This window comes from Artemia franciscana, chromosome 19, assembly GCF_032884065.1.
Source record: "Artemia franciscana chromosome 19, ASM3288406v1, whole genome shotgun sequence".
NCBI classification, from domain to species: domain Eukaryota; kingdom Metazoa; phylum Arthropoda; class Branchiopoda; order Anostraca; family Artemiidae; genus Artemia; species Artemia franciscana.
Window position 1 is genome coordinate 18,289,811 of NC_088881.1, and position 16,478 is coordinate 18,306,288.

Consider the following 16,478-nt stretch of genomic DNA (forward strand, 5'->3'; position numbering starts at 1 on the left):
GGAAAACGTGAAAATTGGGGTGTTTTTATCTTACGAATAGGTGATCGGATCTTAATGAAATTTATATTTAGAAGAAATTCATGTCTCAGAGCTCTTATTTCAAATCCCGACCAGATCTTTTGACATTGGGGGGAGTTGGAGGGGTAAATCTTGGAAAACACTTGGAGTGGAGGAATCGGGATGAAGCATGGTGGATAGAATAAGCAAATGTCCTTGATACGTGACTGACGGAACTGTACTGGATTTGCTCTCTTTGGGGGAGTTGGGGGGAGGGGTTCAGTGATTTGGCGAGTTTGGTGCTTTTCGACGTGCTAGGACGATGAAAATTGGTAGGCGTGTCAGGGAGCTGCATAAATTGACTTGATAAAGTCGTTTTCCCAGATTCGACCATCTGGGGGGCTAAAGGGAGAGGAAAAATTAGAAGAAATTAGGTATTTATAACATACGAGTGGGTGATCGGATCTTAATGAATTTTGATATTTAGAAGGACATCGTGACTCAGAGCTCTTACTTTAAATCCTGACCGGCATTAAGCCTCTTATTTTCCTTTTAAATCAATCTATTGATTCATAGAATTTTGCTAGAGCTCATACCATATGATCTCTTGTCTCTTAGCTCTTCTTGCCTCGTCAGAAGTGCCATATGAGCTCTTAGCTCTTGTTCTTTGATAGTAATTTATGTTCATGTTAAGATTGGCTTAGAATATAATTTTTTTTTTTTGTCTTGGGATTTACAACGGCTATATGCTCTTTTTTGAAAAACTTTTTCTTCGGAAGTTTTTTTTTAATTACATAACAAATCTTTTTTTTCTGTTTTCACTACCAAGATGTGGTTTTACGGGGGGGGGGGGGTTATTTACCCCGGACACAGAAATGTTACCACTACTTCTACTACTACTAACAAATCACCGCTGAATCAAGCCACCTGAGGACAAAACAGCTACATAGTTCTTCCTCTATCCCAAATCTGTTCAAATTCTCCCTATTTACACCTTCCCAGAAAGTTCTCATTTTCTTTAAATCTTTCTTTACAACATTCCCCACCCCAAAAGTAAATGACCTGCTTTCCGTTTATCCCTAGTTGGTTGTCTAAAAAGGACAATCTTCTGGAATCTGTCATCCCTTATATGCAAAACGTGCCCTAGCCATCCCAACCATTCTCTTATTATAGCCCTAAAAAGCGGGATTGAACTACACTTTTCGTAAAGTCTACTGTTTCGAAAATGGTCTGTCAGCCGGGTACCCGGAACAATCCGTTGGAAGTTTCTCTGTAAAACATCTAGCAAATCCTCCTCCGTTTCCCGGAGCGCCCATGCTTCAGAACCATATTTGACCACTGTCGCCACTGGAACTTCCGATATTCTGATCCTGGTTCACAGACTTTTCTTCCTGTTCTTCCAGCATTTTTCAACTGTGAAAAAAATAGCCTGAGCCTTGGCTATTCTACCTTTAATTTCTTCACTACTCCCACTGGTCTTTATTAATAATACTACCAAGGTAAATGAAGTTTTCCACTTGATCAATCTTTTTGTTCCCCAATGTCACTTTTTAATCTTCACTTTTTCCTAGCCATAGGGACCCAATGTTCTTAACATTGATTTTCAAACCTATTCTGGCGTCCTGTACTCGCAAAAATTCTAAAAGTTCATTCATTGTGATCAAGCTTTCGTCTAGGATGCTTAAATTATCAGCATAATCTAAGTCCAGGAAAGTTTTTCTTCCCCATTTGATTCCATGTTTTCCCATTGCCTTTCCTCTGCTCCATAGGAAAAAGTCCATCAGAATGATCCATGTAAATGGAGATAGAACACACCACTGCTTAACTACTGATTTAATAGGAAACCCGCTACTATTCTGATTTCCTACCTTAATCGCAGTAATGTTGTTCGCATAAATAGCACCAATTGCTTTCATGTATTAGTCTGGTATATCATACAAAAATAAGACCGTCGATAAACCTCTTCTATTGAAGAGGTTTATCTGTTTCTTTCTAGAGGTTCATTCTATTGATAAACCTCTTAATTGAACGCTTGCTCAAAATCTATAAATTTGATGTCTAAGCGTGTTTGATGACTCAGGCACCTATCAATTGTTAATCTAAGAGTGAAGATTTGGTTGACACATCCTCTAGCCTTCCTAAAAACCACACTGTTCTTCTCTTAAACCTTTGGTTACAACACCTATCGGTGTAAAAAGTATCATCTTGCTAAGTAGTTTGATATCAACAGAAATCAGGCTAACGCCCCTATAATTACTACGGTCACTCTCATCGCCTTTCTTATACAGGGGTTGGATTAGGGTTTTCCTAAAATTAGTAGGCACTTACCCTTTTTCAAAAATCATATTCATAATCTTCAGTGGCATATTTCTAACCTCACAGCCGCCATATTTATGAAACTCCTTTACCACACTATGAAAACCTGGGGCCTTAATAATTTTCAATCGTTTTAGTACGGTCACTAGTTCTTTCTAACAAAATAAATTCCTTCAAATCCAAAGTATCACAATCTTATTCATTGTCCTCTGTATCTTTTCCTGTAACTCTATTCCGGTTTAGTATATTCTCCAAATTGTTCTGTCCATCTATCTTTAACGCTTTCCTTATCACTCATTGTGGTCCCGTTCCCATCTTTAACTGGGACAAGTCCAGATTGACAATATTTTACTATTAAGGCGTCTAGCTGTATCTTCCAGATCTTCTGTAATTTCACCTATGTTCTCCAATTCACACCTCTTTTTTTCATATTTTAATGCTTCCTCCACTTTCTGTACATTCCTTCTATTTTCATATGATCTATCACTCAGATAATTTTTGTACAGGCCCCTTCTCTTCTCTGTTTAACATAAATCCTTTTCACTAATGTTCCTGGAGCTGCGGTCTTAACTTTCTTCCCTAAGACACCATCAGCAACTTCACAAATTATTTTCCTAAAATTATTACATTGTCAAATTTTATACTCCCTAGTATAGTATTCTGCTGTTCCTGGATAGTTTCTCTCAAATTCTAATCTTGGAGTCTACCAACCCCATAACTTCCCGGAAGGTAGTTGCCCCTTTGAAATTTCAGCTTTAAATTAACCCTAGACACTACTACATGGTGTCATCAATAATAGCACTTCTATATACCCTAGTATCTTGTACTTATCCTGCCAGTCTTCGATTTACAATGGTATAATGAATAAGGTTAGCAGTCTTACCCTCATGTCAATACCATATTAATTTATGTGCCATTTTATGACTAAATACCGTATTGGTTAAAACTAAATTGCAGCGGTCTGTAGCCATTACTTTTTTCTCTTCCTACTCCATATCAAACAGTTCATGGTAACCAGTAAGGACCGACCTGGCTCAATAGTAAACGAAACTCTAAAAAACGGAATCTTGATGCTAAAAGATACATCAAAAGAATCGGATATTTATGCTGATTTTAAGTATATAAGTTTCATCAAATTTAGTCTTTGTCATCAAAAGTTACGAGCCTGAGAAAATTTGCCTTATTTTGGAAAATAGGGGGAAACACCCCACAAAAGTCATATAATCTTAACGAAAATCACACCATTGCATTCAGCGTATCAGAGAACCCTAGAGAAAAAATTTCAAGCTCTTATCTACAAAAATGTGGAATTCCGTATTTTTTGCCAGAAGACAGATCACGGGTGCGTGTTTATTTTATTTTTTTTTTTCTTTTTCCCAGGGGTCATTGTATCGACCAAGTGGTCCTAGAATGTCGTAAGAGGGCTCATTCTAACGGAATTGAAAAGTTCTAGTGCTCTTTTTAAGTAACCAAAAAAATTGGAGGGCACCTAGGCCCCCTCCCACACTCATTTTTCCCAAAGTCAACAGATCAAAATTTTGAGATAGCCATTTTGTTCCACATAGTCGAAAACCATAATAAATATGTCTTTGGGGATGACTTACTCCCCCACAGTCCCCGGGGGAGGGGCTGCAAGTTACAAACTTTGACCAGTGTTTACATACAATAATGGTTATTGGGAAGTGTACAGATGTTTTCAGGGGAATTTTGTTAGTTTGGGGGGTTGAGGGGAGGGGGCTATGTGGGAAGATTTTTCCTTGGAGGAATATATCATGGGGGAATAGAAATTCAATGAAAAGGGTGCAGGATTTTCTAGCATTACTATAAAAAAACAATGAACAATGCAAAACATGAAAAAGTTTTTTTCAATTGAAAGTAAGGAGTAGCATTTATGAGGGGTTCTTCTCCTCCTAAATACCTCGCTCTTTATGCTAAAGTATTTTTAGTAGTTTCAAGTATTTATTCTACGGCCTTTCTGATTCAGGGGTCATTCTTAAAGAATTGGGACAAAACTTAATATTTAGTGTGAAGAGCTGAGAAAGCCAACTAAGAGAAAGACTAAGAGAAAGCCATTTAGCCGAAAAAAATAATTAATATGCAAATTACATTTTAATAATTTATATGCAGAGCGCTAAAATCAAACATGCATTAATTCAAAACGTTCATAAATTAAATAAAAAAATTAGTTTTTTTAACTGAAAGTAAGGAGCGACATTAAAACTTAAAACGAGCAGAAATTACTCAGTGTATGAAAGGGGCTGTTCTCTTCTCAACGCCCCGCTCTTTACGCTAAAGTTTTGTACTGTTTAATAAAGTAGAATTTAGAGAAAGAGTCAAACTTTAGCGTAAAGAGCAGGGCGTTGAGAAGGGAACAGCCCCTTTCATACACGGAGTAATTTCTTTTCGTTTTAAGTTATAATGTTGCTCCTTACTTTCAGTTTAAAAAACTAGTTTTTTATTTAATTTACCTAGGCTAGGATACCATCTATCCCTATTTCTACCGATCTGGGCGTAAAATTATCCTGATTAAAGCACCATCTTTCTACCTGGGACCCTGTCTATTTGTTCCTGTAACTGCAAGTAAAATTCATCCGAGTCACTACTATCTCTGTCTCTCAGTTCTACAGGGTGCATATACTACTATGACTGATACCCTGAACTTTTTAGTAATAAAATGAGCAATAAGTAGTCTATTATTAATACCATCTTAGCCTAAACAGGACTTAGAAACTTCCTTATTCATCATGAGTACTACTCCCTGTCTATGTACCTCATCCTTCCTGCCTTAGTAAAAAAAAAAAATCTATTTCACCTAATTTCATGTTTCCTACCCCCTAGGATATGAGTTTCTGAAACCCCTAGGAAGTCCAGTTTTAAGCATCTGAATTCGTCAGTCAAAATATTTATCCAGTACTTATTTTTTAACATCTTAACATTTAAAGCTGCACTTTTTTATTCTTTAAATCATTGAAATTTTTTACCAAAGGAAAAGAGATGGCCCCGGACACAAGTACAGGACTGGGACCAACACATTTTCTATAATCTATGCCGAAGCGATTAAGCTGGCTTAGAACCAGACAGCAAGAAGTCCCTGCGACGTCCAGTTGAGTGGAGTCTTTGCAATCCTGGGCCATCTTCATCATAACATGGTTTTCAGCACTTGGTGATGCTCTTCTATTACAAGAGTCGAAATCTACCACCAACAATCTCAAGCCTATTACCTCCGATTCATTATGTATTCATTTCTACAAATATTATGCTCCTACGGAGAGGCAATCCTTAGTAAATAGATCAGCTAAGAAGAAATTTTTCAGCCCGAAACTCCGGCCAAAACAGACCAAGTGCAGTTTGTAAATGAAAATAATTAATGAAGTATTAATTAATTAATAAATTAAAAATAATTAAAAAATAATTAAATAATGATTATTAAATTAAATAATTTGAACAATAGTTTGTAAACAAATTATGATTTAGTTAATAAATTGAAAATAATGTTGTTAATAGATGAAAAGTTTTAAAAATTTGGCCTGAAAATTTTTTAAGAGACAGGGGATAGGCAATACTCAGTATTTAGCCCCAGGCGAAAGAGAGGCCAGAGCCACCACTGTGACTGCTATAGACACATGTTCATCTCTACTCACAGTTAAAGCGAACTGTGTTACAAAAGATAAAGGTGGTCGTCTGTGGAGATTTTTATAAAATTTCATCGTTAAGCACGGTACTTCTGCTACTTAATGTTAAAGAAATGTTTATGTTCCTCCCAAATTGATAAAATTTTACTATAGTTTTCTTTCCCTTGTATGCATATAATTATAATTTACGTACTTTTGTAAATGCGATAGGTTTAGCTACGATTAATCTTTATTTGATGCTGGTATTTGATTTTGGTCTTCTGGGACTTATTCCTGAGAGATCTGTCTTTTCATTTTAATTTTTTGATTGCAATCTAAATTAGGTTCTCTGTCAAAATGTAAATAGTGCCGAACATTTAACCTAATTTCTAAATTAGGAACTTTTTTGCGGGCAGTACTTCTCGCTAAGTCTGTATCCAGGCGGGGGGGGGGGGGGGGTTGAACATCCTGGACATTCTTTCCGACTCGAAAAACGTTACAAAAATGCATTTAAACAAGTTTCGGGTGTGTTTTTAAATTTGCTTTGTAGCCCCCCCCCTGAGGCAAATTATGGATACACCCTTGCGTATCACTAAGATTATTTAGAGTTAAGCATGAAGCAGCGAAGGGGAGAGGTAGGCCATACGACAGTTTCTTTGTTTCCTTAGTAAGACTTTCTATTTCTCGTATCATTCACCCAAATTAACGGTTCTTTTCCAAATTAAATAAAAAAAAAACAAGTTTTTTCAACTGAAAGTAAGGATCAACATTAAAACTTAAAACGAACAGAAATTCTTGCATATATGAGGGGGTTCGCCCCCTCGTCAATACCTCGCTTTTTGCACTAAAGTCCGAATTTTGTGCTAATTCTTTAAGAATGACCCCTGAATCACAAAGGATTTAATTACAATAAATAGTTCTTTTGAAAATACTAAAAAACTTTAGCGTAAAGAGCGAGGCATTGATAAGGTGATGAAATCCTCATATACGTAGTTATTTCTGCTTGTTTTAAGTTTTAATGTTGCTCCTTACTTTCAGTTGAAAAAACTTATTTTTTATTTAATTTCTGATCGTTTTTTTAAATAATACTAGGAAACCTGGCACCCCTTCACGGAAATGTCCCTTCCCCCATAAAAAATTTCTCCTTGGAAATGTCTGTATACATCCCAATAACCAATACTATATTTAAACATCCGGCAAAGTTCACGGCTTCCAGTCCTTCACCCGTTGACTATGGGGGACTAAGGCATCCTCAAAGACATAGGTATTTAGATTTTTTGACTATGATGAACAAAACGACTATCCCACAATTTTTATTGGGTGACTTTGAGAACACATTAGCATGGGAGGGGGCCTAGTTGCCCTCCAATTTTTTGGTTACTTAAAAAGTGCACTACAACTTGTAATTTTCATTCAAATCAGCTGTCTTGCGATATTCTAGGACCATTGGGTCGATATGATCACCCTGAAAAAAAAATGAACACGAGTCCGTGATCTTTCTTCTGACAAAAAATACAAAATTCGACATTTTTGCAGATATGAATTTGAAACCTCTATATTGGGGTTCTCTGATACACTGAATCTGACCGTGTGATTTTCAGTAAGATTCTATGACTTTTAGGGGGTGTTTTCCCTTTTTCGAAAATAAGGCATACATTCTTAGGCTTATAAATTGTGATGGATAAACTTTATAAAACTTTATATAAACTTTATAAAATTTATATATTTGAATTAAACATGAAAATTTGATTCTTTTGATGTATTTCTTGGTTTCAAAATTCCTTTTTTTAGAGTTTCGGTTACTATTGAGCCGGGTCGCTCCTTGCTTGCAGTTTGTTGTCATGAACTGTTTGATTAATTTGAAAAAAAAAATTCTTAAAAGAAGTTTAAAGTAAAAGCAATATTAAAAGCTAAAACCACAGAAATAAAGTTCTATAATAATTCAAACTTAAAATGAACAGATACTGCCATCAATAAATAAATGAAACCCAAAACAAACGGAAAGTAGAATAAGTAACAACATTACAAAAAGATGACAAATACTACTACAGATAAATAAATGAATTCTAAAACGAACAAAAATTAAAATGAATAATCTAGTCGAACTCGAAACGAAGAAAAATTAACGGAAACAGGAGTTGGGCTATCACCCCTAGACCTTCTAAAGGAAATAGCGTCATCTGCACTTTACTAGAGGAGATTTTTGCTTTGGGCAGTGTGTTTTTTACTTATCATAACATCAATAACAACACAACAAGCAATAAAATCACAAAGATAATTGAGGCTTACAAATAAAAGTGGAGGGACTCTCCATTTCTCCCAAATCCTCAAAATGACTAGAGTTTTTGCTTGTCAAAACATCGACAAAATGAAAATCATGTAATAGTCAACACGACTTTAAAGAAGTAATGAGAGCAAGACTGATTGTTTGATATGTAAGATTACTAATTCCTAGAAATCCCAACAATAATATATTTTTTGAAGCAAAAATCATAAGGCAGTCGATGTTTTTTTTTTAATATTTAGTTTTCTGTAAAGCAAAAATAACACCAAGGCCCCCCAGAATATTTTGGGGACGGTAACCCTATCCCAGCTTGTGGTAATATTAGGATTTTTTTTTACGTTTGACTAGATTATTCATTTAAATTTTTGTTCAAATATATTTCATTAATCTATCTATAACACTAATTGTTATCTTTGTGTTTGCCATGACTATATATTTCGATTTCCGTTCGTTTTGAGTTTATTTTATGTTTTGATAGTAATTCTGCTTTGTTTTAATTCGAACTGTTGTAAGACTTTAATACTGCTCGTCTAGGTTTTAATGTGGCTCTTTAGTCTTCCTTGAAAACTCCTTTTTCGAAAAGAAAATTAAATTTAGTTTTCATTTTTAATGGACATAGTTTAATGTTAGTTATTATTAACAATATTAGCAAAGCTTGTCGCTTATGCGTCATGCTTCGGTACTTAGACCGAAATAAATTGTAATTTCCTTTGTGGCTTAGAGGGCAAAAATGTTTAGGTAAATCGGAAATATAAATTTTTGGCAGGCTCATTCACAACCATCACAAAATAGCCTTGTCTTCCTGCCCCTTCCCTTCCTTCAAATGAAAGTTTCAATACTAGGCGCCAAACTATTCCAGTTATATTGCTAATACGGTATTTCTATTAATTGGATGCGCATAGCATCATTTGATTTGAATTTATCTTTTTCTCTGAAATCATAGTTCAACGTTCATTTGCCCTCTTCTCTGTTAACACTCCTTGAATAGTTTGACCTTATATCTCAAGCCGTTCCCAAGGTGTTGCAGAAACACCATTTTATAGGGTGAAAAGGTTTTGGTGGACCAAATGAAATCGTTTAGCCCCTGTCCTGCCCAACTCAACATTTGAAGTTTTCTTGTCCCAATCTACTCTTTTATTTTCCCAGCAGTGACTGGAAGTTTCTACTTTTTTTTTCAGGCCTTTCTTTACATATTGCAGATATACTGATTCGATAACTTGCAAGGTTCAGCTGCATCACTCGAGCTATTTTCAAGATTTCCAACATTTGGCAGATAAGATATTTGGATAGCTTAAATGTACGTAATATCTTTAGATTTTGCTATACCCTTTCTAACACGCAGCACTCAACGTCCACTTGTCTCATTCCTCCCTTACCTCCCCCCAAAATTGTTAACTTGATTCCTTAAGTTGATTCCCTAAGTCTTGGAATTTTGCAAACAAGGCATTTTGTAAACGTAGAAAAGGACAGTCCCTTTTGACGGACCTCGCTATTTAACCATTCAGAGATTTCATATCCAGTAGAAGCTTATAGTTTTAGTTTCTTCTTAGATCTATCAAAAGAGGTTATCTGAAAAATAAAATATACCTGAACGAAATGGATGTTCAATTTTCTCCTATTCAGTCAAAAAGGTATATTCAATTCACTTGGGTGAAAGTACAAAGGTATTGTATTCCGAGAAAAACAAAAGTGTGAATGGTATACATTTTTCTTCCCAAGAATTTAGGAATTTGTAAGACAAGTTTCAGATCCAAGCTTTAAGTCAGTCTATAAAGTTTTCTTCAAGATCTTTTAGCTTTTCTCGACTCAAATATCTTTGAAGAAATTGGTCTCTTTTGTAAGTGCGTTCGATTTCTCGTTTTCGCTTCAATACCCTGGAAAAGGTAAAAGGGAAACTGGAATTGTGCCAAATCTTCTTGCCATTCATAGAGATAGGAAAAGGAGGATATTAAAGTACAATAGAAAGAGCAGATACTCGCGTTAATTAATTATCCAAGAGCAGTATCTATTAAAGGAGCTTTCTTTCTAAACAAAACCGGAGAAAATTAGCTTCGACTATTTGGCGTGTGACTGTGAAACTTTTTCTTTGAATTCCTCTTTATTTGATAGTAAATCTCCATTTGAATGGTCAAGACGGTGGGGCAATTAGACCCCTGCCTACCTATCTTTTCCTTGTAAAATGGATGATGGAAAGAATAGTCGCAGAGCGGATATCTTCATAAGATTAATTGCATAAATTAGTGTAGTCGAATGATTGGTCATATCATAAACAACTTCGCTACTGGAACGCTGAGAATAGTGAGCCATTTCCATCCTTCACCAAAAGAATAACTCGAAATTCACAAGATGGAAGTTTGCTGCCCAAAGTCAAAATACACGAAGCATAAAAATATGCTTGCAAAAACCCAGTTTAAAAAAAAATGCTGTAAAGTTGTGTGGACAGTTACTATCCAAAAGGGTGCCTTTAGTAATTCAGTAGGAATATTTGCTGATAGAAAATGCAGATTAATTCGAACGGTGTTCAACTTATACCTACTCCTTGAAGTTTTGTGTTTTTTTTTATACTATTTCGTCGGAAAAACAGTACTTAATAATATTGAGGCCACGTGCATATTCAGGATAAGTTCCTTACTTATACTCCATTCCCAAAGGCCAGATTCTTAAAATTTTATAACAATATTTTATTGTGTCAACAGTTTCGCATAAAAGATGAAACGCAAATATTGACAAATTTGCTACATATTAATTATTTACACCCTTCTCCTTAAAAAGACCCTATGAAATAAGTCTCTGTTGAAATATTCAACAGGAATCAAAAGAGTTTGCTGCTATTTTAGACTATTTTTGCGGCTTTTCATCATGTATGCAAAATTATAAACATTATAATTTATAATTATAATTATAATTTATAATTATAAATAAAACATTTTTTTTAATCCGCTTTCCCGTTGACGACTCAAAAGTGATTTTAACCCTTTCTCCTAAGGCTAAAGTAAATTTATGTAAACTAGCTACAACTCTTCATTTCAAGTTTGAAACTAAAGAACAAAAAACTTGGAAAACGCTTTGAAAATTAATTTTTCAATAGTTTAATTTTTTTTCCCCTTATCATATCATCGTGACTTCGGTTGGCTTAAAAGTATATTACTTATAAAATTAAGTCCTAGTCCTTATGAGTATTTTTTTGGCAAAAAATTTGGTAACATTGATACGACGGTTTTTTTTTATTAATGAAACATCATTCTAAACGCACACTCTGGTTTAATGTTTGCTCAAAGCCATTGTTCCGCTGTGCCTGTTGTGTTGCCTTTACTTTATTTATATAGAAGAGTTATTCATTGTGTTCAAATAAAGAGCCCATTACAAATAAAGAAGCAAAATGCAATATTATTCCAAATTTACAATTTTAGTTGTTGTATGTTGCGTTTTTTGTCACATATTGTAATGCAGATTTCCTTATTCTAGTATTTATTAAGTATCAATCAGTAAAAATAAGAAAATCCTAGTAACATCCATTGTCTTTTCCGTGTGAATGAAGTTTATTGATTAGTTTTGTTTCTCAATTTATGTCAACAATGACAATTTTTATGTTCTATAAAATATTGCTAATATTACCAACGATTTTCATTTTTTTTTTTTTTTTTGCTAATCATGGTAGCATGGTAGCAATATAAACGGGACCATAATTATTTATAAGGATAGAGTTAAAGAGAGATGGGGCAGAACATTTTCAAAATATTTCTCTTTTTCAGTCCAGTACATTGCTACAGGGTGACACTTCTTACTACTAATACTACTTCGCTTAAAAAAAACTATGAATCTCTAGAGTTGGTGTGGCAACACTGATGCAATATATTTTTGCAAATGAAGCATCATTCTTAATTCATGCTCTGATTTACTGTTTCTTAAAATCCACTGCGTTGCCTATGATAAAGTTCAAGCCTGTATACCTTTCTCAATTGCTTATACTATATATGTAAAACATTAAGAGAATTTTTAGTTCCCCATATATATATATATATATATATATATATATATATATATATATATATATATATATATATCAAACAGTTCGTGGTAACGAACTGTAGTAAGGAGCGACCCGGCTCAATAGTAACCAAAACTCTAAAAAATGGAATTTTGATACCAATAGCTACATCAAAAGAATTGCATTTTAATGCTGGTTTTAAATATATAAGTTTTATCAAGTTTAGTCTTACCCATCAAAAGTTACGAGCCTGAGAAAATTTGCGTTATTTTAGAAAATAGGGGAAAACACCCCCTAAAAGTCATAGAATCTTAACGAAAATCACACCATCAGATTCAACGTATCAGAGAACCCTACTGTAGAAGTTTCGAGCTCCTATCTAGAAAAATGTGGAATTTCGCATTTTTTGCCAGAAGGCAGATCACAGATGCGTGTTTGATTTTTTGTTTGTTTTTTTTTTCCCAGGGGTGATCGTATCGACCCAGTTGTCCTAGGATGTCGCAAGAGGGCTCATTCTAACGGAAATGAAAAGTTCTAGTGCCCTTTTTAAGTGACCAAAGAAATTGGAGGGCACCTAGGCCCCCTCCCACGCTAATTATTTTCCCAAATTCAACGGATCAAAATTCTGAGATAGCCATTTTATTCAACGTAGTCGAAAAACCTTATAACTATGTCCTTGGGGACGACTTACTCCCCCACAGTCCCCGTGGGAGGGGCAACAAGTTACAAACTTTGACCTGTGCTTACATATAGTAATGGTTATTGGGAAGTATACAGGCATTTTCAGGAGGATTTTTTTGGTGTGGGGGAGGGGTTGAGAAGAGAGGGATATGCTGGGGGAACTTTCCATCGAGAATTTGTAATGGGAGAAGAAAATTTCCATGAAGGGAGAGCAGGATTTACTAGCATTATTTAAAAAAAAAACAATAAAAAAATAAATGTGAAAAAGCTTTTTCAGTTGGAAGTAAGGAACAGCAATAAAACTTAAAATAAACAGAAATTATTACCCATATGAGGGGCTCAACTCCTTCTAATACCTCGCTCTTTACACTAAAGTATTTTTAGTAATTTCAACTACTTATTCTACGGCTTTTGTGATTCAGGGGGTCATTCTTAATGAATTTGGATAAAATTTAAGCTTTAGTGTAAAGAGCGAGGTACTGACGATTGGGGCGAATCCCCTCATATATGTAATAAAAACATGAAATACAAAAGTTCTTTACGTAGGCTAATTTATAAGTTACGTAAATCTTTTACCAATAAAAAGATTCGTAAAAAATCTAATTAAAAGTTCTAGTTGCCTTTTTAATTAACCAAAAAATCGGAGGGCAACTAGGCTTCGTCCCCCGCTCTTTTTTCTCAAAATCATTCGATCAAAATTATGAGAAAGCCATTGAGCCCAAAAAAAAATATGCAAATTTCGTTTTGATTATTCCTCTGCGGAGAGCCAAAATAAAAACATGCATTGATTCAAAAACGTTCAGAAATTAAATAAAAAAACAAGTTTTTTTTAACTGAAAGTAAGGAGCGACATTAAAACTTAAAGCGCACAGAAATTACTTCGTATATGAAAGAGGCTGCTTCCTCATCAACGCCCCGCTCTTTACGCTAAAGTTTTTTACCGTTTTAAAAAGAAGAATTGAGAGATAGAGTCAAACTTTAGCGTAAAGAGCGGGGCGTTGATGAGGAAGTAGACTCTTTCATATACGAAGTAATTTCTGTGCGTTTTAAGTTTTAATGTCGCTCCTTACTTTCAGTTAAAAAAACTTGTTTTTTTTATTTAATATGTATATAGGACTATCCAATAAATTTAAGCAATTACAAATATATATTTGAAACGAAACCACAAGAAATATTAAACAAACTCAGCACCTCTCACAACAAACATTAACTAACCCAGGATAGGGTCACCCGTCCCGCTCCTCCATCCAAAAAAAAAATTATAAACATCAAGACATTAAAAATTTCTTAAAATTCATTTGAAAATACCAAATGAGTGACATTCTTGAGCTGACTCAGGTAGGCTATTCCAAACAATTAGACCAGTAGTTAATGGATTAAAGTCAGACCTCCCGATGGAGTAAATAAAATATTAATAGTCCTTGAATTGCGAAGATGATGCGTAGATGCATCACTGATGAAAGAAGTAGTAGTTTAAACGGCTGTGGGAACATCACCATGAAGTTGATGAAAAGTGAATGACGCGCACGAAAAAATGTAAAGAGACTTCAAATCAACTAATGGGCTTGTTGATTTAGTTGTAGAACAAGTTTTTCTTGTAAAAGCATTCCCGCCTTATCAATAGATTTAAGATAGTGGTTTCAAAAGGTAAAATTTGAGTGTTTCAGTTTCAGATTGAAAATTTAAAATTTTATAAAACCATTTTTGAGTACAACAAACTCAGAATGCTGGTAAATTCCGATTGTTTTAGCTGCTGACCGACAAACAAGAATTTAATGAAGCCACTTTTAAGTACAAAAACTCAGCTATTTGAAAAATTCCGTGTGTTTTAGTTAAAGACTGGATGTAAAAAATTTTACAAAAGCACTTTTGAATACAAAGAACCCAGCTAGTTGATAAGTTCTAAGTGGCTGAATATCAAAAATTTAATAAAAGTACGTTAGAGTACAACAAACTCAGCTAGTTGGTAAATTCAGAATATTTTTAGGTGCTGACTGAGCATCAGAAATTTAATAAAAGTACTTTTGAGTACAACAAATTCAGATAGTTGATGGATTCCGAATGTTTTACTGACCTTCTGATCATCAAATATTTTATAAAAGGACTTTTAGGTACAACAAACTCAGCTAGTTGGTATATTCAGATTGTATTAGTTTTTGGTACTAACAGTACTACTACTACTACTCCTACTACTCCCACTACTACTACTACCACAGATGCTCCTCATGCTCATGCTCCTACTAATGTTATGTCAGTTAACACAAATGAACCAATTGACCCATTTCTCAGCAATTCAAACATTGTTTTTGAACAAATTGATTTGGAAACGATGTCTTAATCATACTCCTATAGATAAAAAAGAGCAGTAGGATGTATCAGACCCACAAACATCAAGTCCTTCCATAATCAACCTAAATATGAGAGTTATATCAACAATCAATACTTCAGTTGTTAATCCTATCTCTTATAAATTATAACCCAAATTTACTGCTACAAGGAAACATCAAAGAGACTTTCAAAAAAAAAAGAAAAATAGTTTTTGTACTCAGTTCATGGTACATTGGTACTACTTCAAAAACTTCATCAGTCATTCAGAAATATTTGAATAAATTCGTCAATTGCTTGTGGAACTTCACTGGGCTCATCTTCCACCATATAGCTCCTTTGGCTGGGGATACTTTCGATCATATTCTAGAAAGTATTCAACACTGAGTTATGTACATGCCCGAGGAGTTCTATCCCACCCTCATCTTCCCTCACAAGGGGTATATGATTGGTTGTTCGTGATGTTTTGACTTCAACAGTTCTCGTTTTCTTGGGTCTTTTTGGTAATGTTGAATCTTCGTTGACTTAGAATGATATATATATAAATATATATATATATATATATATATATATATATATATATATATATATATATATAATATATATATATATATATATATATATATATATATATATATATATATATATATATATATATGTATATATATTACCTTTTTATTAACGTTAATATATATGTATATATATATATATATATATATATATATATATATATATATATATATATATATATATATATATATATATATATATTAACGTGCTTTTATTAACTTTTTGTTACTTAATCACTAACTAAAACACTTGGAATAAAGCAACTAGCTGAATTTGTTGAACTCAAGAGAGTTTTTACTATTTTTTCTTTCTTAATCAGCAACTATAAAATTCAGAATATACCAACTAGCTTAGTTTGTTTCACTTAAAAGTGTGTTTAATAAATTTCTTATACCCAGTCGGTAAGTGAAAGACTCAGAGTTCGCCAACTAGCTGAGATTTTTGTACTCAGAAGTGCTTTTATTAAATTTCGGCACTCAGCAAGCAAGTAAAACACGCGGAATTTATCAATTAGATGAAATTTCTTAACTCAAAAGCGCTATCATTAAATTTTTGTGGCTCAGTCAGCAACTAAAATATACAGGATTTACCAACTTGTTGAGCTTGTTATACTAGAAAATGTTTTTATTAAGTTTCTTTACGTCCAGTCGGTAACTAAAATATTCAGAATTTATCAACTAACTGAGATTCATAAGTGCATTCACAA

At 33.9% G+C, this 16,478-nt stretch overlaps 2 protein-coding genes across 2 annotated transcripts in view; one reads left to right on the forward strand and one right to left on the reverse strand.

The window, feature by feature from the left end:
• The window catches only part of LOC136039368 (endothelin-converting enzyme 1-like), a 223,018-nt gene that overhangs the window by 23,325 nt on the left and 183,215 nt on the right, over positions 1-16,478 (forward strand). Inside the window, exon 3 of the mRNA XM_065723039.1 lies at positions 9,408-9,505. The gene's annotated coding sequence lies outside the window, so the exon portion shown is untranslated. The remainder of the gene's footprint in view (positions 1-9,407; positions 9,506-16,478) is intronic.
• On the reverse strand, positions 1,548-1,913 carry LOC136039088 (uncharacterized). The gene has a single exon (XM_065722573.1). It carries the CDS (start codon positions 1,911-1,913, stop codon positions 1,548-1,550), a length of 366 nt encoding a protein of 121 aa, XP_065578645.1.

Excerpts from the sequence above, each read along its gene's own strand:
- LOC136039088 (XM_065722573.1), bottom strand. The coding sequence starts at position 1,913 with ATGAAAGCAATTGGTGCTATTTATGCGAACAACATTACTGCGATTAAG.